At 42.0% G+C, this 21,156-nt stretch overlaps 1 protein-coding gene across 1 annotated transcript; it reads right to left on the reverse strand.

The window, feature by feature from the left end:
- Positions 1-5,190: 5,190 nt before the first annotated feature.
- On the reverse strand, positions 5,191-16,821 carry LOC149340077 (uncharacterized). The gene is made up of 5 exons (XM_089550650.1): positions 16,720-16,821; positions 13,709-13,881; positions 9,077-9,135; positions 6,493-6,558; positions 5,191-5,450 (listed from the first exon to the last, which is right to left on the reverse strand). Exons 1-5 carry the CDS (start codon positions 16,819-16,821, stop codon positions 5,191-5,193), a joined length of 660 nt encoding a protein of 219 aa, XP_089406776.1.
- Between the last annotated feature and the right edge of the window lie 4,335 nt (positions 16,822-21,156).

The raw sequence follows: 21,156 nt of genomic DNA on the forward strand, positions 1-21,156 counted from the left end.
TACCAGTAGTTTTGTGTGTTAAGGACAGTGAAAACAAATTAACTCATCAAGAGTAATGCCTACAAGAGAACACAGAGTGTTTGTGGCGTAAGAGCACAAGGAGTCGCAGAAATCATATATAGCCTAGAATGTGATAAATAGCCATGAATGTGAAAAAAATAAGCATAACAGTAGTGTAAGTAATGAAAATGACGCAAAAGTACGAAATTAATAAAATAATCACCCTTATTTACTAGGAAATGCGTAACTCGTCGCGACCCTGATAGAAAGGGTATTGCAATAATTATCTTTCTATCATCGCAAAGAAGCTACAACCAACCTTGAACCAGGGCTAGCGAACATATTACTGATGAAGACCACCGCAACGTGACCGCCATAATACCGCGAGCAGAGTAGGCCCGACAGCTCGCCCAGCTGCGCATAAAAGACAACCGCCGTGTTTCGACGGAGGCGGAATGCAAAAGGCGCCACGGAGATACGTGAGACAGATACTGCGCCATTTCCTTTCATCAAAAACCGATTTACCAATTTTACCTATTTCAGACGCGACATCCTACGATGACACGGCGCAGAATACAATCCTGGTGGTCGCATGTTTGTGTTGACAGAAATATGTCATACAGCGAAATAAGTGGCTCTGTAGGAGTAAGAAACTTCCACGTCTTATTAAGGCGAAATAGTTAGATGACTCATCGACACGAGAAAATGGCGTCGCCCAAAAAGTGCTGGCCCTAAACAACTCGTGATTGGTCGAATCGGTGGGAAGTCATCGAAGCGAGGAAAATACGAAACGTTAACCAGTAATGATCAGTGCTAGTACTCACAACTGCACCAACTACAAAGGAGTAATTAAAATTAGGCTACCACTGATATAGAATTTGTAAATAACTTCTGTCCAGTTCAGTTCAGTTCTTTTCAGTCATGTACAATGGCTGAGAAGAAACGAAAAAAAAAAGAGCCGCGCACGCGGCTTGACAAAGCTCCCATCTCCCGTAGCGGTTCGACAGGGCGATGAAAGATAACTAAGAACGAACAGAAGAAAATACATGAATCTGAATACATGAATACAATATCTTCATAATAGATCACCAGAATAGTTTCTGTACTCTTACACACAGGCAAAGGATAGCAGATTAATCATATCACATAGATAGTGTGTATATTTCACGGTTGGATACTATTCATTGCTTTGTATGAACATATTTCTGATACTGTTACATGAAACGGAGAGAATGAATGGATTAGTGAAAATTTATCTGTTCAGGAACGATGATGATACATATGTTATTGTTTCAAGTCCGTAAGTTGTGCATGGATAAGGTACATACCAGTATTCCTTCGTAGAATCGCCATGCTTTCTCATTACTCGTGCGGAAATTACTTCAGTGAACCGCGGACACCTTTGCGGATCCCACAAAGTCCTTCAACGACTGAGTGAGTGGGACTACGAAATCTCCGATTGTTCGACAGCATCCCAGCAGCTGAGTGCACGCTCGGAAAGGGTTTAATATGTGTTGCGCTAATGAACGCTAGTGTTAGTATTAGTTGTGCTTTTCATTTTTAGGCGGGCGACGTAATGCTTTGTGGTACAAAAATTTAAACGGTGCTTATTGAACAGAAGGGTAACACTGCTACGTTTTGTACGTTCTCTCGCTGATGTTCTTCGCTGAAAGCCACCGGCGCTCAGTCTTACCACATTTTCACTAGGGAGGTCACCAGATTTCTCTGGAGTAACAGTAGCTAACCTCAACTGTTTCGAAGATGTTCCAGACAGTGTTAGTTTCTTTTAGCGCCTTATACAAAAACCTGGCAGTCATATTTAGATTGAGTGCGGCCTAACGCCATCATTCCTGATCTTCGACCACCACTGAGACCAATTGCTGGTATAGCCGCTGTCGAGTCTCCTGTTTGTTTGCATATGTAGGTTTACCCGATAAAAAGTTCGATTTTAACGCCTATCTTCTGACTGCCATTCACATCCATACCCGTCCAGTAATTACAATCACTCGAGAATGTTACGGGGCGTATAGGTACACTTTTTGAAAGGTAGCGTTGTGCTCTTAGAAATAAACTTCAAGTGGCTTTGGTACTGTAACAGAAGCTGATCGCGTAAAGTAATTCTGCCTATTCCGTGTTAGTGAATGAATTTTGTGCGAAAGAAAGAGCTTGCTAACCTATGTTATGTTTATTTCATTTTCCCCCTTCTTCTACCCAGCGTGCGTGACAACTGTTCCTCCCTTCACTCACAACAAGTACGACCTGCCGCTTCTAGGACAAGGATGCCCGTCGTAACTATATACAGACAGAGCAATGCGGTCCCTAAAAAACAAATAATGAAAGAAATGGCAGCACGCATTTGTCTACTGTTTCATCAACAGAAAGCCAAAATCGTGGATTGCCTAATGAAAGATTCTGTATGATTTTATCTGTGCCAGACTTTAAATGCTTCCGTGGGGAAAAAACACCTTGCTGAGCTCTGCCTGAAGAGTAGCCGTTAGTACCATTAACACAGTGAAAACGGCCATCTTTGTAGCACTTGTTATCTAGAAATATAACTACACAATTCTTGTCCGCCCATTTCAGCGCAAAGAAATTTCTGTTTATTTTTTTAGAGTAGCCAGTGACACTAACTCAGTCAGGGAATGCCACCATATAGTCGATAAGAAATTGCAGGTAATGTTTCAGATAGAACAGAATAAAGCCATTTTACACGCTTGCAGTAGTGCTTTATGCCGCTAACTAACTGAAAGTCAGAGGCCGACTACTTGGAATGTGCTATTCGCGAGCAAACTTGAATTTAGGCGACGCTCGGATGTATCACTACATTGCGCAAGATGGCACGTTTACGAAGGTCCATGCATAGCTAGCCGATGGAGAATATAACGCTGCTCCTGGCTTGGTGAGAAGCTAGCGGTTTTTTCTGGAGAGTAATCACATTTTTCACAGCGGCCACGCAATTCTGTCAGGTTCTCAAATTACCGTCGGCAGTAAGACCGAAGTTGTGCCATGCTTGGCATGACAGATCCGCCTGAGATCCCCGTCTGACTGACGAACGTTTTTAGGGAGTTTAGAGTAGAAGAACCGAGATGTGCTTGTATCCCAGATGTCTCATTCATGTAATTTCTTCGCTCGTTACCGGAGGTAAGAACCACGGCGATTTCACCATCAATCAGCCTGAGCTTCACCGGAGTGGCCTCCAGTCGTAGCGCTTTCTTATGTACTGCGCTTTTGCCCGCTAACTTTTTGGTAGCATGTGGCAGTAATTTTGAGTCGAGGTTTTATGCGCTCACATAAGCTTATATGAACCTAACTCTAACGAGAGGGAGCAGCAAAATAATCAGAATATTGTAGTGTGAACCGCGCTCACACAAATATAAATACGCAGTGTTTATTCTGCCGGCAGCCAGAAGAATTTGCGTACCGATATTCTCCCTGCACACGCCTCTTTTTAACCACATAGGGCGTGGAGTCAACAATATTTCTCCGCTTTTCAGTATTGTTCGCGGCACCAATTTTCCCGATACAGTTAAACTTCACTGCTGTCAGCAGAAGAAACAGAGTACCTTTTGCGAGTGGTCGGCCGCAGCTTTAGTGGGATCGCTGTGTTATTTTTTGTAGCCATTCTTCGGTACTGAGAACTTTTTTACTGATGTGGCTCGACCCGGCCGAAAGCAGTGGCAATGAGTGCCAAGTGCGATAAAGTTCAGCCAGCGCCGTAGTGGTTGGCATGTCAAGAGCGGGTGGCAGTCTCAAGTTTAACTCAACTCTCTGACGACGCACATTGTGTCTCTTTCTAGTTTAATCAGTTACTTATTTTTATTACTTTTTTAATGTGCATGCATCGTGTGAACTGCACTTCTTTCGGTGTTAAACGTTAGTGTTAAATGAACCACGGTCGGGCTGAAACCAAAATAGGGCTTCTGGAAGAGGCTTATCCAGCACAAAATGGACGTGAATGCTTGCGAAGAATGGTACAGCTCGTCGTAACAACATGCTTTTCATATGGTACCCGTCTAAACACCAAATCAAGGGATTAGCGGTGGTTTTCAAGACGCCACAGCCTCTGGCGTTGGTCCCACTGAGTGAAAATTATCGATTCACCTCTAAAGGCTATTTATTAGATAACATTCATCTCGCAACTCGTTTTCGTGTACCAGTGCGAATTGTAACCTTTCGAAGCGATGCTAAGCATCGAACTCTGGCTTCCTCGTGGTGATCCGGCTTTCAATGGTAACTGCATACAGTCTCCTGTGCACTGCGTCCTCACACAGGCTGTCTAGTCACACATTTTCCTGTCGCAAGCTCCTTAAATATGTTGTAATTTTATATGTACCACTATCTGTATGTCCAGCCGCCCTTTGCGTTCATTCTCGCACTGTTTTCATTTACTGGATCCAACCAACTAGCCCAATCGTCCGTCAGCACCCTCTATGTGTCCTTCAGTCGTTTCCAATTTTTCGCGCGCTGTTTGAGTAAAGAATTACTAAATTCTAGGGCGCAGCTGGCTAACCGAGGAAAAAGTCCTCGACTTTTCCCTCAGCCTACCTGATCCCTCATAGCCAAATGAGCTAGATGAATATTCTTCAAGTGTTGGTGGACAGAAATCCAACGGACAAAAATTGTTGACAAAGAGAGGCATAAATGTAGCCGTTAAATGCATACCTGCATTAAAAAAGTGAGAATACATGCAGGCGCACCAACTTTTTATCTTGAGCAATGGAATCTGAAAACAAAAGTTTTCCAAGGAATGCGGATCAATATAAAAACAAAAATATAGACTCACTCGTCAGTCCCTTCCAATCGGCAAGTAAAAAATCTTGTGATATAGATGGGGACACGTAATCGAATGTGCGTCGGGTTTGCCGCGAGCGAGCCTTCGTTTATTGTTTAAACTGAAGATACGCCACCTCACAATGGTGTGTTGTCTGTCCTAGAAAGACAGGCAGAGGGCGAAAGCCGCAAAGCTTCAACAGAGACGTAGCTTCATTACTCATGCGGAGCTGGCACGCCACACGAAAGCACCCTCCGTCCTGTTGTCGCACATAAATTCTTCAAATCAGATGGAAAGCACTTTTAAAAATTTTTATTTACAGCCTAAAGTTAATGATACAAGGAATAGCTGATCCGCCCTGCCACGCTTTATTTCGTAAAATGGGATTCCATACAGCTTAGAAAGGCCCCACTGTGCTTTCAAGTGCAGGAGCGATAGACAGGGCACTGAGGGAACGGCGCGGCTTGCGGGTAGCGGGCGAACTGCATTCGGGGGCAGCCCAGCTCCTTCCGAGGTTTGCATTGGGATATCCCTTCGTCCTTGCTGCCTTTGTCGCAGGATCCGCAGTTGTCATTGCAGTCGTCGTAGCACGTCTTGAAGAGCAGCGTAGCTGCGTGCCAGCACAGCGACGAAGTGCCGAAAATCTTGTAAACCACGCGGTTTTTCTGAGACGGGAGTGCTGCAGGAATCAAAACACGCGCTCTTGATTTCCAAGTCACCCAGTCCGCAAAAAAGAAAAAAAAACACAGAGGTGGAGCACATATTACCTGCTGTAAAATTCTATCACCTGGAAATGACTTTGCATTGCACAATTTAGCGGTAAGGTTTACATATCATGGTAGCAACAAAAACGGCACACGGGCACTTTGTTCCTCCCGTACTCTATAGCCTGTTTCACCCACAACTGGTTCAAACCTATAGAATATTGGGGCTATTCAATACCTTAAATTATGATGACCTGGACAGGTATAAAAAGAATCCGATTACATCAATATTAATTCGTTTTTATGGTCCACCACCTACAGTGGGACATTGTAGAGACAACGGGGACGTGACATTACCCAGATCATTAGCAGACTGAGGTAAGTAGAATGCAGCGTGAGGTCTAGGAAGAGCGACCTGACCCACACCGCAAAGAACGACCGGGGCGGATTATGAAAACAAATCAAAATATAATCGCCGTTTTATTTCGCCACCTTATTTCCTCCATTTCCACTCTTTTACACGCAAGAAGCTACCGATGTATTTCAGCGATAGCGGTGGTGGGAGGCTACAGACCCATGTGTCAAATGTATAACAAGAAAAAACATGCAAGGAATTAAAAGTGCTTGGTTTTATTTTCACTGCCCTGCACTGTTTATTCCTTGGTTGGCTAAATTCGGACTTCTTCAACATAGTGAACTTCCTTGGTTCCTCGTTGACTAAGCCTGAAACTTAAAAGCCGATATTTGAGCGTTTAGTTCTCTTCTATATAAGTTACGCATTAGTACGGAGCACTCTCTCAATAAGGTATCCCTGTTATTGTTTAAGGCACTCTTATCGGCCAAGTAATTCTCAGGGCATCGCTACTCTGCTCGGTAAGCTGCAAACAACGTGTTGGTCTTGCTTTTCGCACAGATGCATGTCACTCGCATATCTGGTACTTTTTACAAGGCGAGATTATAAAGAAAATATAATATTTCAACTCCTCAGTATTGAAGAAGACATCAAAATTTACTTACTTATTTTAAAGTAATAAGCTTGGCCGTCGTAAGGAGGCAGTACAACTTGCAAGCTTTCTTGCACGCCTGCAGTGTGAAGAAAACAATGACGACAAAGAAATAGCACAATTAAGTAGTGTAGACTGTCTATAATTCTGGATAAGTAGTACTTCGTGTTTTTTGTCCAATTTTCCTCATTTTTTATCTTCCTAGCACATTCTTCAAATGTTCAATCAAGAACTATTCAAGTTGCGTGATGTAAAGCTTCGCAGCAGATTTTTAACGATCTATGGCTGCATAAAGACCGTAATGTTCTTAAATATTTTGTACACAAAAATGAAACAAGCATGAGCATGTCCACCACGGTCCAAAGCAAGTCGTCGCTGTGAGCAACTGTTCATCCCGTGAGGCCATATCCGTTCTTGATTCAGTCTAATATATGCGTGGAGTACAACAATGACAAAGAATAACAAAAATAGTATCACCGTACGTAAAAATTTAATCAAGATTTTTAATGTGGTTTAGAAAAATGGAACTGTTGGGCAGCGATTGAATTTAGTGTGGTAAAGAATTTCATCATGTTATGCTGGTGAATATTGCGGAGAATCTCCTATAATAAGTACGTAGGTGTGAAGGAGTACATTAACAGGCTCAGAAAACCTAGTTTAATTAGTATTTTTTTTTAAATTATGCTTGGGGAATGTTTCATGTTCTACGCCACGATGAAAGACCTGATTAACAAGAACTGATCATTTTAGTGTAATTGGCTAAGAGGCCGACTGTTTGGACTGGAATAGAGTAGAAGGAAATGGAAGCCAAATGGCCTTTTTGTCATTAGTCTTAAGCTCTTTGTTTTGGAGATGTTGCAAAGGATACAGATGAGTGGAATATATGTTGCCTCAAGAAGAAATACAGTAACAAAGGTGGCTGTGACTGCACGAACAATATATTTTGTAGAAAAGATTGGACATGGCAATGAAACAAATGGTTATCTAAAACGACGCCCTGGAAATTAACACTGTTAGAAAGGGGTATCAAATTGTTACCGATTTTTCCTGATTCAGGCATAGTAATACTGCCTTGGGGGGAATGAGCTACTACGTGTGCTGTTTCTTGCAAATTTAAGAGCAGCAAGTTTTTGTCTACCATGCCTGAATATTTTTTAGATCGTTATTAAGTTGGACGTGAAGTTTACCAGTACATTTATGTCTCTTAAATATTTTTGCGATCCCCATATAGAAAGCGCTGAGTGTTAGAAAGTGGTTTAGGTAAGTCGTTAATGTTCGACAAAAAAGTACAGGGCCCAAAATAGATCCCTGAGGGAATACTTCATTCCCAACTTTAGTATATGAAACGCTGGTGTTCACTTCTACTACTTGGGTCGGTCAGTCATGTAGCTGTGAATAAATTCAAGTGCCGAACCACATATCCCGTACCGACTTAATACAGCTGAAATAATATGGTGAATAGAGTCAAAGGCTTTAGTGAGATCAATAACTAGGGCTCCGAGTAGTCAACCTTCACGAATGGTGTTTTTAACCGTTTCCGTGAAAGTTATAGGCGCAAATTCAGTACAATAAATTTGCCAGGCGCCGAACTGGTGAGGATAAAGTAAGTTAAATTTCGTTAGGTAGCTCATCAAAACCTTAAGGAAGATTTTTCGGAAACTTTGGTTAAGAAAAGAAGGATACAATTGGGACTATAATTACTGATTGAGTTGTCGCCTCCTTTAAAAACAGGAACTACCTTAGTAATCAGTAGTGAGTTAGAGAAAACGCCTGCCTTAGATTTTGCTAATTAGACCTGCAATAATGAGTGATACAATGTCAGAAACCGAATTTGCTTTCGAGGGCTATGAGGGCTAGGCCTGCACCAGTCACTTTAACTGACGCAATAAAAGCGTGTACTTCATCTCCTGTGGTGGGAGATAGATAAAAGGAATGAGGCAGCGTGACAGAGTATTCGAAAGGACGTCAGCTCGAAGGCTCCTACATGCACTAAAATAGATATTGAAAGAGTCAGCAATAGCAGCAAAAGTAGTGTATGTGTTCGTGCCACTTGTTATTGGTGAGAGTGAAAGATGAGGAGCATCTTTAGTAGAAAATGTTTAATCAACTGCCACTTTCGCTTGGTGTCAATCCCACTGTATTCATTTCGCATATCGTAAGCGTTGCTCATCATATAAATATATGAGTGCCAGATTTACGAGCTTAGCAGCCCATCAACAAACAGTTTTAGAGTCCTTTAACATTAAATTATTTATCTAGCCCCACATAGCTATTGTTCGCCTAAATGATAGGCAATTCAGAGACAAAATTCATGAAGACCAGATTCTTTTCTCGTATTGAAATGTTCCATAGCTAACTAATCCCTTATAGTGTCTCATCAAATTAAAAACAGATTTAAGTAGGTTGTCTGATTCTGCAACACGTTAGCAGCCGGAAAAAATGCAGCCAAACTAAGAAAAGAAGAGTTTCTCAGCGATGTTTAGAGTCGATAAAATGTCTTCATCACGAAGAAAGTATTATAGTTGCTAGTCCAGTGCATTAATGTCGACTAAGCAATCTCCCAGGTGAAAACTTTTAAAATGTATCAAAAAGCATACCATTGCTCACTGCTTTTATAATATCTGCTGACGGGTCATACTCAGCCGTGAAGTTTCCCCTGCAAGACATCAGCGTCTAAGACACACTTCAATCAATCAATCAATCAATCAATCAATCAATCAATCAATCAATCAATCAATCAATCAATCAATCACTCAATCAATCAATCAAAATCAGATTTGTTCAAACGGTTAATAAAAAGAATACATGCGAATTATCTGAGCCCTTAGCCTTCTCGGCTAGACTTGGGCCCATGCAGGAAGTGCCAATATATTATAGCGAGACAACTCAGTATTATACAGCAGTTATGCGACAGTTATACACACAGAAAAGCGAAATACTCAAGAAATTATACAATAGTTAGGAGGACAAAAACAAAAAAATAAAATAATGAGTGCATCCAAGAGAAACACTGATTTATAGTGGAGTCGAACATTGCTGGCTCTGAAAAAACTTCTTTATTTTGGCGATTGACAATTGACCTATATTTAAGTTAGTTGGCAGTTGGTTCTAAATTTTAGCACTTGCATAGGCAATAGTTCTTTTACCGCACACATTATTCACAACTGGAAGGCTAAAACGACAACTGAAAAAATTTCTAGTTGGACGAGATTGATAAACGAAAACAGATGATGACAGTGGGATGTTATGGTTTAGTATATGTATAACCACGCAAGCTAGTTTGAAATCCCGCATAGCACAGAAAGGTGTAATGTCTAGGTCACGAAAGAGCGGAGCGGATCTACCTGTGCGTTTACTATGTGTTATTATACGAAGGGCTCTATTTTGTAAAATTGCTGCTTGATTTAAGTAACTGTTAAACATAACTCCCCAGGACTCTATACAGTAAGTCATATCGTTTTAAAAAAGGCAATAATGCAAAATTTTTAATCTGCGAAGCGAGAAGAACTTTCTAGCTTTTATTAAGACAAACCAAGACCGCCTCGATTTACTGCCTACACGATTTATGTGAGGACTAATATTGAAAGCTGAATCTAGAGTTACACCAAGATATACCTGTTGACCGACTCCTTCGAGGGGGTTTGCGCCTATTCGTAACTCATTTAAACTATTTGAGTTTTTATATAGACTGGAGAAGACAATATATTTAGTCTTTGAGGTGTGAATTGTTCATTTATTGTGTAGAAACCACTGGCATATCAGAGAAAGATCCGTATTAGCGTGCGTTTCGACCATATTAGCTTCATGGCTAGAGAACAGAAGGGCTGTATCATCAGCATACATAATAGTTTGGGCATAATTCAGAGCACCTGGCAGATCATTAATGTACAAACAAAAGAGTAATGGTCCCAGTACCGAACCCTGAGGCACGCCTCATAGGATGGAATGAACGCTTGATACGGATTTGTCGATTTTCACACACTGCTTGTGGCCAGAAAGATAGCTTTCGAAAAACTGCTTTGATTGACCTCTGAATCCACACCAGTGTAATTTTGATAGTAGTATATCCTGGTTCACAGTGTCACACGCTTTTTTAATATCAATAAAAATACCAACTACATACCCTTCATTATTTAATGCTTTGTTGATAAATTCACTTAAACACTGTTCAGCTATGGAAGTACATCTGTTTTTCCTGAATCCATGCTGGTTGTCTACTAGTACGTTATATTTATCTAAAAAATGTGTAAAACGTTGAATCAATAACTTTTCAAATAATGTGTTAAGGGCGCTAAATATTGATACTGGTTGATAGTTCTGGATGTTATCCTTACTACCGGACTTGTATATGGAAGTGATTTGCGCTTTTTTAAATGCGTCTGGATATGGTCGTGTAGAAGGAAGCATTAAATAATTTTTTAAATGCTCACTGAGTTCCCCAATGTGCTGTTTAATGACGAGTAAGGTGATCTTATCTTTACCTGGTGTTCTTCTTCCGGTCATTGTTTTAACAGTACAAATGATTTCATCACGAGTAATGTCATCAAAAACAAAAGAATTAAGTACAGGAGTTGGGAGCTCGGGGGCTTCGTGCATATTTAGTTGTTTCGCAAGAGTTGGACCTATATTACAGAAGTATTGATTAAAGTCTTCCGCAAGGCTTTCTGTGGCTCTAGTTGGTGGGATAATTCCTGTCAGTATATAATCCTTCTCTCGAACTGTAATCAAATATTTATCAAATATTACGCGGAGCATGCTGGTTGCTTTCTATAAGAGTTGTATGATACTTCTTTTTTGATTTTCTATGTAAGGCTAGAGCTTTATTTCTATTTATTTTATATTGTATCAGATAGTATTCATTGGCTTTGACCTCCTTGTGTTTTCTATACCATTTATCTTTAGTTTGTATAGCGTCTAAGACCTCAGTCCTTCGCCAAGGACATATTGGATCAGAATAATAAGATTTTGCATCAATACTTGTTTCTTTAAAGCACGATGATATAACATTTATGAGGTGGTCGAATTCTTTATTAATATTTGTACTGTTCCCAACATTTGTCTCTAGAGTGCATATATGGGAACTTGAAAGGGAGCTTAAAGCATGCAGAACCAGTTTCATACCTTAAAGCTCACTATAGAATTAGCTGGATCTTGAGAACTTTCAGAATACATATCGAACAACATCTCACTTTAAAATGCATAAAATTTACATGCTACGGGTAATACAGCTGCTAACATTCCATATTTTGTATCGAGTGCATAGTGACACAGAAACCTCATTGATTTTGAGCGCTCATTTAAAGCTTTGTGTAAATGTTTATTAATAATTTTTCTAGGCCATAATCCAAAATCTGAAATAGAAACGAATCGTCACGATACTGCAGCCTTCTTCCCTCGGAGACCGATTGCAGCAGCACGCATTTAGGCGCTGGATTGGTAAATTTTTTTAACAGTCGTCCAGGAAAACTTCAAATTGGCAAGAATTCTTGCCAATTTTATTCGAAAACTACGAAAAATTGAGAACACATAACATTCATTTTGAAATATATTGAAAATGTGCGTTTTTTTTCAGCGACTGGAATAGCGAAGTATTGAATTCACTACAGCAAGATTTCAAATATTTCGACGGCTCTAATTAAAGGATATGACTGCCAAACTGCGGCCAGTTAATATATTCGCCCGCCTTAACGACCAATGTCTGCATTCGGTTTCTTTTTTTCATCTACCTGACCTTCTCTATTTCCGTACGCAAGCTCGTTTTCACATCATCGAATACGTGCTACCGCATACGGGCTACCGCAAACAATGGCTAGCACAAGCTTTTGGGCTGGTTGGTATTGCATCCTCTTCAGCAGCGCGTATAAGTACATAGACAGAGCACAGAAAGACACGAAGTCAAAGTGCAGAACTTTCGCTTTAATTTCGAAACTCACCACACTAATCACCAAGCCATGTGTTCATATTTTAACTATGGTGGACGTTTCTTTTCAGCGGTTGTATGTTCTATTTTTTGGATATTTTGAATCAAAGTTGAAATTAAGCGCTTGGTTGCCTTTGTGTTTTTCTGTGCTCTGTTCTCGTGCTGCTATGCATTGCTGAAGACGACCCTAACGGAAGCCCCCTACGCTTTCCTGACTTGAAATTTCGGGCCTTGAGGAAACATTAGTCGGAATAAAGTTATTTATTTCTTTATTTATCACCATACCCACCGCGCCATTGTCTGGCATTACAGGGAGGGGGGTTGAAAGAGAAAAAGTATACAAATGTCACCGCGTGCAGGTGGTCACAAAAATATAACATTGAAATAGAAAGAACACGGAATTATTATACATGAAAAATGGCACAACATTGAAGAAAATGAATCATTTGATAATATGGACACTACTTCCTTAGGCAGCTTGTTTCATTCCGAAATCGTTTCGTGGAAAAAAGTCATTTTGAAAAGGTAAGTCCGTCATCTGTATTTTTTAATTTAAAGTGAATGATCTCTCTGTAAAGACACATAATAAGGGTTGACTATATATTTGGTTCTCTGTATTCCAGTTCTTGAATGAAATATATTATGAAATAATTTTAAACGCAGAACATTCATACGTTTCTGAAGTGCGTCCTTACCCAAAGCTTTCTTCGCGCTCGTTGGACTAAAATATAGCCCATAGTTATTGAAAACAAAATGAACGGCCAAATTCTGAACTCTTTCTAGCTTTTGAATGTCAAGAAAGAATTTCGGATTCCAGGCTGTGCAAGCATACTCAATTATGCTTCTAACATTTGTATTGTACAGCACTTCTTTGTTCTTTAAAGGGAAAAATTTAGCGTTACGTCGCAGAAAGCCCAAGACACGACAGGCTTTGGCAGTAACGAAATTCACGTGGAAAAGCGAGACATTGAACTGGTTAAATATACACCAAGATATTTAAATTTCAACACTGAAAGTAGTCTACTATTATTCATGTTATAAGTGAAATTATGGCGAACCTTCTTTTCAGTCAAACACATATCTACAGATTTTTGTAAACTAACGTCCATTCCACAGTTCTCACACCTCTCGGCTTGAAGGCTTTCAGAATTTTTCTATACACTTGCCCTGCTCAGAGCAACGATGCTTATACGAATACGTAGCCACGGCCCTTTATTTCTACAATAATTTATTCCTGCTGCAAGTTACCATGTTCACAGCGAACATTAGCGCAGTTCTTTTCCTCGTTAGACTCCAAGCGTGTACTCACATCACATAGCTGTCAGGCTTTCCGCGTGTTTCAAGCCAATTCGGGCCGCTGACCTTGTTGTTCTTGGGCTTAGTGCCGTCCCATAGGGCGGCCAAGTTCACGCCGTCCTCCGGTTCAACTGTCACATCCGACCGGTAGCATAGGTACGTCATCAACGGTTGCCTCTGCGTCCGCTGCAGCGGGTGAGTGCGATTACTTAAATAATGCGTGAACCTTGAGTGGGAGTGGAGCAATCTGAGGGGAAGGCGGGATATGCTCGGTAAATAGAAATATTTGGCGATTACCCCGCTCTGACGAATGGTGGCTACTCAATCATTTCGTCGAACACGAAACAATAGCGCAAGAAACGCAGCCCATAAGCCATTTAATAAATCTGTGTGTTGTAGCACTGCATTAGCAGCAGAAGAAGAAACGTAAAGTGAAAGAACCTTCTCCATAAGAGGGCCAATACGGGCTGGTTGGTACATGTTTTACGAATAGGAAAAAACAGCGCAATGAAAGACGACACAAGAGAAGGACAAAACACCAGCGCTGCAGAAATTTTTGACGTGTTGTGTTATGAACTTAATGACCTGCAATTGCCTTCAGAGCTCCCCTCTAATAATAGGCTCAAGTTTTTAAACATGGAACTGACAATTTCTAACAACCATATTTGTTGGGCATACTCGCCGCGGTCCAGGAAGAGCCTTCTCCCTTTCCTGTCAGCTCACTCTAAGATTGTTAAGCGTGGTATCGCCAAGGCATGCCTAAGAGCCGCACTGCAAAGATCAAGTCTGCATCAGAAAAAGACAGATTCTACGCACAGGTGAACAGCCTATCTGCAGCAGGGTACCCCAAGAAGATGGTGTCAAATGTTGCTGAGTCCCTGCTTGCTGAATGTAGTCTACGAAAGACCAAGCGCACCGATGCAGGTCAGGCAGAAAGAAAGAGAACAGTGTGCATCCCGTATGTGCACAAAGTTTCGCACAGTCTAAAGAAGATAGTGAGCAAAGAAGGCGTTAGGCTGGTTTTTTCAGCCAGGAATAAACTTAGCGAATTGTGCAAACGTGTTAATGAGGATGGAAGTAAAAAAGGCTGCCAGAACAGGCATAAGCGGAAGTTTGTTCAGTGTCGTGTTGGTGTCGTTTACAAGATCCCGACCTCTTGTGGCAGTTTCTACAGCGGTGAGACGGGACGATGCATCAACGATAGACTACGTGAACATGCAAAAGATGTAGAAAACAAGTCTCGCAGAAACCATCTTGCTGTGCACTGTGTTGAGTGTGAAGATTGCGAAGCGCATCTCAACCGGACCACTACCATCGCCCGTTATAAAGATGAGACCACGAGGCTCGATTCGGAGGCTTGCCATATCAAAACTCTAGGTAACACATGTATCAGCTTCCCATCGACAAATCTACTACCTAAGGAACTTGCATACCTTAATCAGTGACGTGCCTTTTTTCAGTCAAGTTGTGTCATTGTGCGGTATCTTTCTGTCATGCTTATTTTGTGTTTTTACTCGTGCCATTTCATTTATTTGCTGCCTCACCTGTAGCAATAAACCAGTTGGTTGTTAGTAAACGCTGGTGTTTTGTCCTTCCCTTGTGTTGTCTTTCATTGCGCTGTTTTATCCTATTTGTAAAACCTTCTCCGTTCATTTCAGAGCAATGAGGAATCAACAATAGCTATTAATTGGGTTGAATATGCATAAATATTTAGTCCTTTTGCGAAACTCGATAGTCGATGCCAGGCCTGCTGAGCTTTATTGAAAACTTTAAATCAATAGTGCGCAATTTTGCGCAAGCTTTCTAACAACGAGCTTCTTTAAAAGCGTTCCCTGGTCGCTTATTTTGAGCTAAATAATTTTCTTCGGGAATCGCTGCTTCAAGGAATGCTAGGTCTACCATTTCATGCAGTTAATTTGTGGAAGACTGAGAGGTTCCTTTCTTATAGCGCTGGAAAAGAAAAGTTCCTGTTTGAGTGGACTATCGTAATCACTTTGGAATCCCAAAAAGTCGCAATTCGTATATAACCTGTATAACATTCAGGGCGTATGTGGTGAGTCGGTTTTAACGTACCAAAGGTGCAGATTAGCTTTCAGATACGTCTCGTCATAGTGGAGGGCTTGGAATTAACTTCGACCAATTTCAGATTTTTTAATGGGCACTGACATCACACATCGCATGAGAGCTTTTGGATTTCGGTATCTGGATTTGTTGCCACGGCCTTTGGTTAGCTGGCCGAACGCTATAGACACTCGACCACCACAGCAGGCCACAGTCGAAAATTGTGCTTTTCAACATATCAGCACCAACTATTTGGTTACAATGGGCTAATGTCGAAAGATCTGCTTTTTTCTCCTAGCGGTGAGACAGCTTTGAGGGCCGTGCAGCTTTACCGGACCATTGCACACTTTGTCAGAAAAAAATATTTAAAAAAATGCAAGTCTTTACTCGACAATACACCGCTGACGACAGCCTACTCCCATAACCTCGATAAAGAAGGAAATCATTATTGGCTTCAATGCAAACCGCTAACAGTTGAATGGAAAGAGTACTAACGGAAGACAATGCTCTGTAGCAGACTGCAAGGATTGCGGAATAAGCCAGAATAAGTGAGTGGTGAAGACTGAGCACAAACACTCTATTGCAGACAAATATGCTTTAAAACGTAAGACTGCACGCATACAGATGCAGGTAATAGCAACGCACAAAAAAAATGAAGTAAAGAAACGTGCACTACGTTAGTATGCCTTTGATACAATATAACCTTATGCAAGTAAAGAACCGCAATATCCCATTTTGTATATATCCGTTCCACCAATGCATTCAGATATTTCAGGCAACATACTTTTCCTTAGAGCTGCAGTTAAGGGTGCCTGAAAAGCACTCAAAAGTTCTTTATTTCTTTTCTGCGCCTCTTCAGCAACTGTTCACGCAACAGAACCAATAGAAAGCTACAGCAACCAGGCATTTAGAAACCTGTATGCTATAGGACTGAATAAACTTTAAAATCAAAGCGATACTCACCTCATAAAACGCTCTGGTGTAACTTGCTTCCGCTGCCGAGAATACGAGGACGGCGAAGACGGCGCAAAGCAACCAGAGCTCCGCTAACTTCTTTGCAGTCATCGCAGAGATGGCAGGTCTGAAATTACACATGTTGCTTGCATATACAGAGATTTCATGCACGAAAAACAAATGGGACCAGTGCTACCATTCGTAGCTTTTGTTATCTTTATGTAGCACACTTATTTGTTATATCTAATGGGCATTCCGGTGCGCGGAGAGTAAGTGAGAGAGGAAACAGCTCTCTCATCACTGATCTACGGGCATTCGCCTCGTTCTGCTGGCGGTAACCTGATCAGAGGCATGCTCGACAATGAATAATATAAACTGCCGTTGACTCATTCATAACTAAACATTTACTAGTCACTGCGCCTGAAAAAGCGACTTTGCGTTTTCACTGCCTTAGCAAAATCGAGTTTCATTTAAAATTCATGGCAAATCATTCCTGGCACACAAGAAAGAGGCGTAGATAGACATAAAATACACCACAAACCGGGAATCATTTGCTATGCGTAACCTACTAGCCCACCAGTTCATCCTGAGCAATTCACGGTTAATAAGAAACGGCGTCACGTACGAGTCTTCCTTATGCCTGGTTCTTCGTTTTAGTAGCCGCGTTGCGTTTTTTCGGAAAAGAAGCTAGATCTGCCGAGGTGGGACAATATCAGCTTAAGTTTGCTTTAAAGATACTGCAGAAACATAATTAACGCAGTTCAGCCACTAACTGCCCTTTCATTATATCGCCGTCACTGAGGAATTAACGCACACTCCGTAGAAGCCCAACTAGAATATACTACCTTGTTTAACAAAGCGCTGCCCAGCACTTGCCGAATGTGGTTAGCAAGTCACAATACTCGTAGGCTTAGGGATGTGCGGGGTGCGGGGGCCGCTTTATAGCCCATATTGAGGACACTTGGCTTTGCAGTAAGTAGTTCACAGTCGCACGAGGCCCTGATCTCGTTTTTTACATCTAGGTTACAAAAGTAGAGCCAAAATCTCACAAATTGCAAATAGAAGCTGTTGATTATTACCTTCATTTAACTTATACTCCGTTTCATACATAGCAGTATACGCAGCCAAGGCTGCGGCGCCTGTTCGCGCTCCTCGTCCGCATCGTAATGTAGTGCGTCAAAAGTAAAAATCGTAATGAACTCAGAATTAAAGTAAATGTTGGTTGATATTGTGGTATAATGATAACAGTGTTTTATTTTGCAAAAAGATTGCTTTTTCTTTTATTTTCTACAAAACAGAGTGCCTTGGTTCTGGGGGTTTTTTACCGGTCCCTCCTGTATCAGGTTTTCGCAGCTAGGCCGGCCGCGCAGGCCGGCCGGTCATGTCGTCTGCTTGAGTGGTTCACCTGAAGCATTTCCTTCCTCCGAGACCTGGTGCGCTGTTCTTTTTTGTTTAAAAATCACCGACCGTACAACCGCTGTATGCCACTCACATGATAAGCGTAGCAAATGTTATATATATCATTCCTTAACCTACAGCACAAGTTTCAACACTCTTGTGAGTTGTGGCAGCAGTGAAAAACAACGATAGTAGAATGCGATCGAGCAAATGGACAACTTTAGTTAAAAAGATGATATTTACAAAGATTAAAAACATCAGAGCGGATGTCAACAATAAAATGCCAGCCACAACGTTCACTCACGCTGCGCTTACATCTCATTGGTGCGTAAGAAGCCCGAATTTTTACTCGTTTATATTGTTACCGCGAGAGGACGATGACGAACCTCTTTGTGCGCCCTATTCAGACACCACGGAACCTCGTCGTCAGCTTCTCACGATAACAATGCCAACTGCAGCGGCAAGTGCGCTAATATACGACACCACTTGTTGCGTTCGATGACCTGCGCAGCGGAATCTCTGCTCACGGCCCAAATACACAGCTTTCAACTATCCCCATCTCACCGCACTAGCTCACACCCATAACACACCGAATCCGACATCTAATACAAAACATTACTACGAACGGAAGCACATCAAAGAATTTTCCTTGTGACAACAGCTCAAAAGTGGAGACTTCCCGAATCAGACGCCGCTCACTTTAGAGCCGCTGAGTACGCCGATCAATGCCGGGTTGCCGCTAGCCGAGGCTGCTCGGAATAATCGACTCCGCACTGAATTCTATCACCACACAATTTATGATTCATTGCGTGCCGCATGTAAAAGAGTGACTGATCGCCCGAGAACAGCACTTCGCAATCACGTCCGTCGCCAATACACTACACTGCTTTTTCCCTTCGACACAAGTAGGCAGCGCAAGTAAAGAGCGCAGTGTTTTTCAAAGTAGGCATTAGAGTTTGACAGTTTCGACTTTCTGTGAAAGCCTCCAAGGCACTGCTAAGCTTCTTTCGGACTTCTGGCCTGCACGATAGGTTGTGACTTCAACAAACGCTGACTTTTTAGAGTGTCTTCAATTTTCTGTTAATCCCCTTTCTCTTTCATTTTTTTAACCCCTCACCTCCTTCCCCCCGTGTAGGGTAGCAAACCGATTATTATTCAGGTTAATCTCCCTGCCTTTCCTCTTCTACCTAATCATCCATCATCATTCGACTTTCTACCTAATGATAATTATAAGAAAAATAAAAAAGAAATAAAAAAAACGAGCCAAGCCGGGAGTCGAACCCAGGCCCTTTGTAAAATGAACACACAGGCGCGCGCTTCGTACCACTCAGCCACGACTTTATTTTTTTTTTTTGCCACTCAGCCACGACGCTTTTCTTTTCTTCAACATCGTATTTATTACAGTGATGTAATGTTCTGTGTACATGAACTATATACAAGCCATTATGAAAACAGTGTTAAACAATACATATTGAAAAGACCATGCGCTAGAAAAGGGGCAATGCAGAGCACATCACTAATAGTGAGTGCCACTCCGGTTGGTACTCAGCCAAGGCATACACGTCTGTTAGATGAACAACCTGTAAGGGATCGGTAGTGTACGCGGGGTCATCGGAACGCGGCTGGGGGCGCTCAAAGCGAAGCGTCTCCTTTCTTGGAACGCGGCCGCTCGCGAACGCGCCGGGAACTACGGGTGTCCCCCCTCCCCGCGGTACCGATTCGCGCACGTGCTGGCACGAATTTGTATTTGTGTTTGTTTTTACTTTTAGTTTGCAATGGAAAGGGCGTTTTGCCCTACGGAAGCTGGGGTTCTGGGCTAAGGTGAGATGGTATGCATCGTAGGCTACGCCGAGTAGGGGCCTCCCCTAGTGTTAGCCAGTTCCGCCTTTTTGTTGGTTGTCCTTTTTGCCGCTTAATATGTCTCGAGTGCCTAAACTTGTATATGCAATGTAAATAGCTGTATATAAATTTTCAAGTATTCGCCTTACCCCTGCGTGTCAACTGATCACAAGACCGCCTCTGACGGGGCACCCCTGGTGCGAAGATCAAGCTTCAGTCTTCGAGTTAAACCAACCGTCTCGGGCGAGGCACCCCTGGTGCAAGGAAAGGAGAAGAACCTGAAATTTACTGGCGCAGTCGACAGGATTCTGCGGCCATCAGAAGACGGCGCAGGAAGAAGACTGAAGGCAGGGACAAAGGCGTCGATCAGGCAACAGCAGCGTTCGAGAACGGAACCAACATTACAACTGTTCTTTTTTCTCCAGGAGGATTGGTATGGTGCAGTTCACTTAAAGCTACGAAGTCCTTATACATGCCCTTGGGTTTTTCCACTTACAAGGTGTTTTGTGTGGCGACGTCCTGTCTGTCGTAGTGTTGTAGTACTGAGCTGTGATGGAGCCGTCTTAGTATTCTTTGCATAACTATCACAACATTCGCTTGATTTCAAAATACGCTTTGGTTTTTTAGGTCACGGTACATTATAGCTATTAAAACCTGCTCAGAGACACCGAATTTTCATCTTGAAATATGAAATCTGAAAGCAAGTTTTTTGATCTAGGCGCGCCTCAGCGAAAAACAGGATATATGGCCTCACTTGTCAGCCTCTTTTGATTCACACTTGTTGAGCACAGGTATGAAAAATAACACGTGATCCGAAGAGCATACGAGTTTGTCTCAAGCATTTGGTTATGGTCTCAACTGGAGGTGGTCGCTTCACAATAGTATGGTGCCTTTCCTCGAAAGCTGGGCGGTGGCCAACGGCATCCACGCTTAATAAACATGCAGCATACCTACTCATTCACTGCTGGTGCTTCGCGGGAAGGTGCCGTCCGTCTTGCTGCTGCATATCAAGTTTGCAACTTTCCCATGAAGTGCTTTTGACGACACTTTTATGTGGGGCTAAAGTTTTATAGTCATAAGTATAGCTGAACCACCCTACCCTTTATTATTTTGGGATCTAAAGTTTCAGACAGCTCAAAAAGGCACAGCTGCGCTTTCAAGGGCAGCAGCGATACACGGCGCACAGACGGAACGTCTCGGCTCGCGGGA

This window comes from Amblyomma mixtum, chromosome 6, assembly GCF_055824585.1.
Source record: "Amblyomma mixtum isolate Tamu chromosome 6, ASM5582458v1, whole genome shotgun sequence".
Taxonomy (NCBI): Eukaryota; Metazoa; Arthropoda; class Arachnida; order Ixodida; family Ixodidae; genus Amblyomma; species Amblyomma mixtum.

Bases quoted from the DNA above. Each gene is read 5' to 3' on its own strand.
- LOC149340077 (XM_089550650.1), bottom strand. From the start codon at position 16,821: ATGACTGCAAAGAAGTTAGCGGAGCTCTGGTTGCTTTGCGCCGTCTTC. The intron at 13,882-16,719 runs GTGAGTATCGCT...CACCCGCTGCAG, and splicing joins ACACCAGAGCGTTTTATGAG to CGGACGCAGAGGCAACCGTT. The intron at 6,559-9,076 runs GTATGCTTTTTG...TTCACACTGCAG, and splicing joins TATAAAAGCAGTGAGCAATG to GCGTGCAAGAAAGCTTGCAA.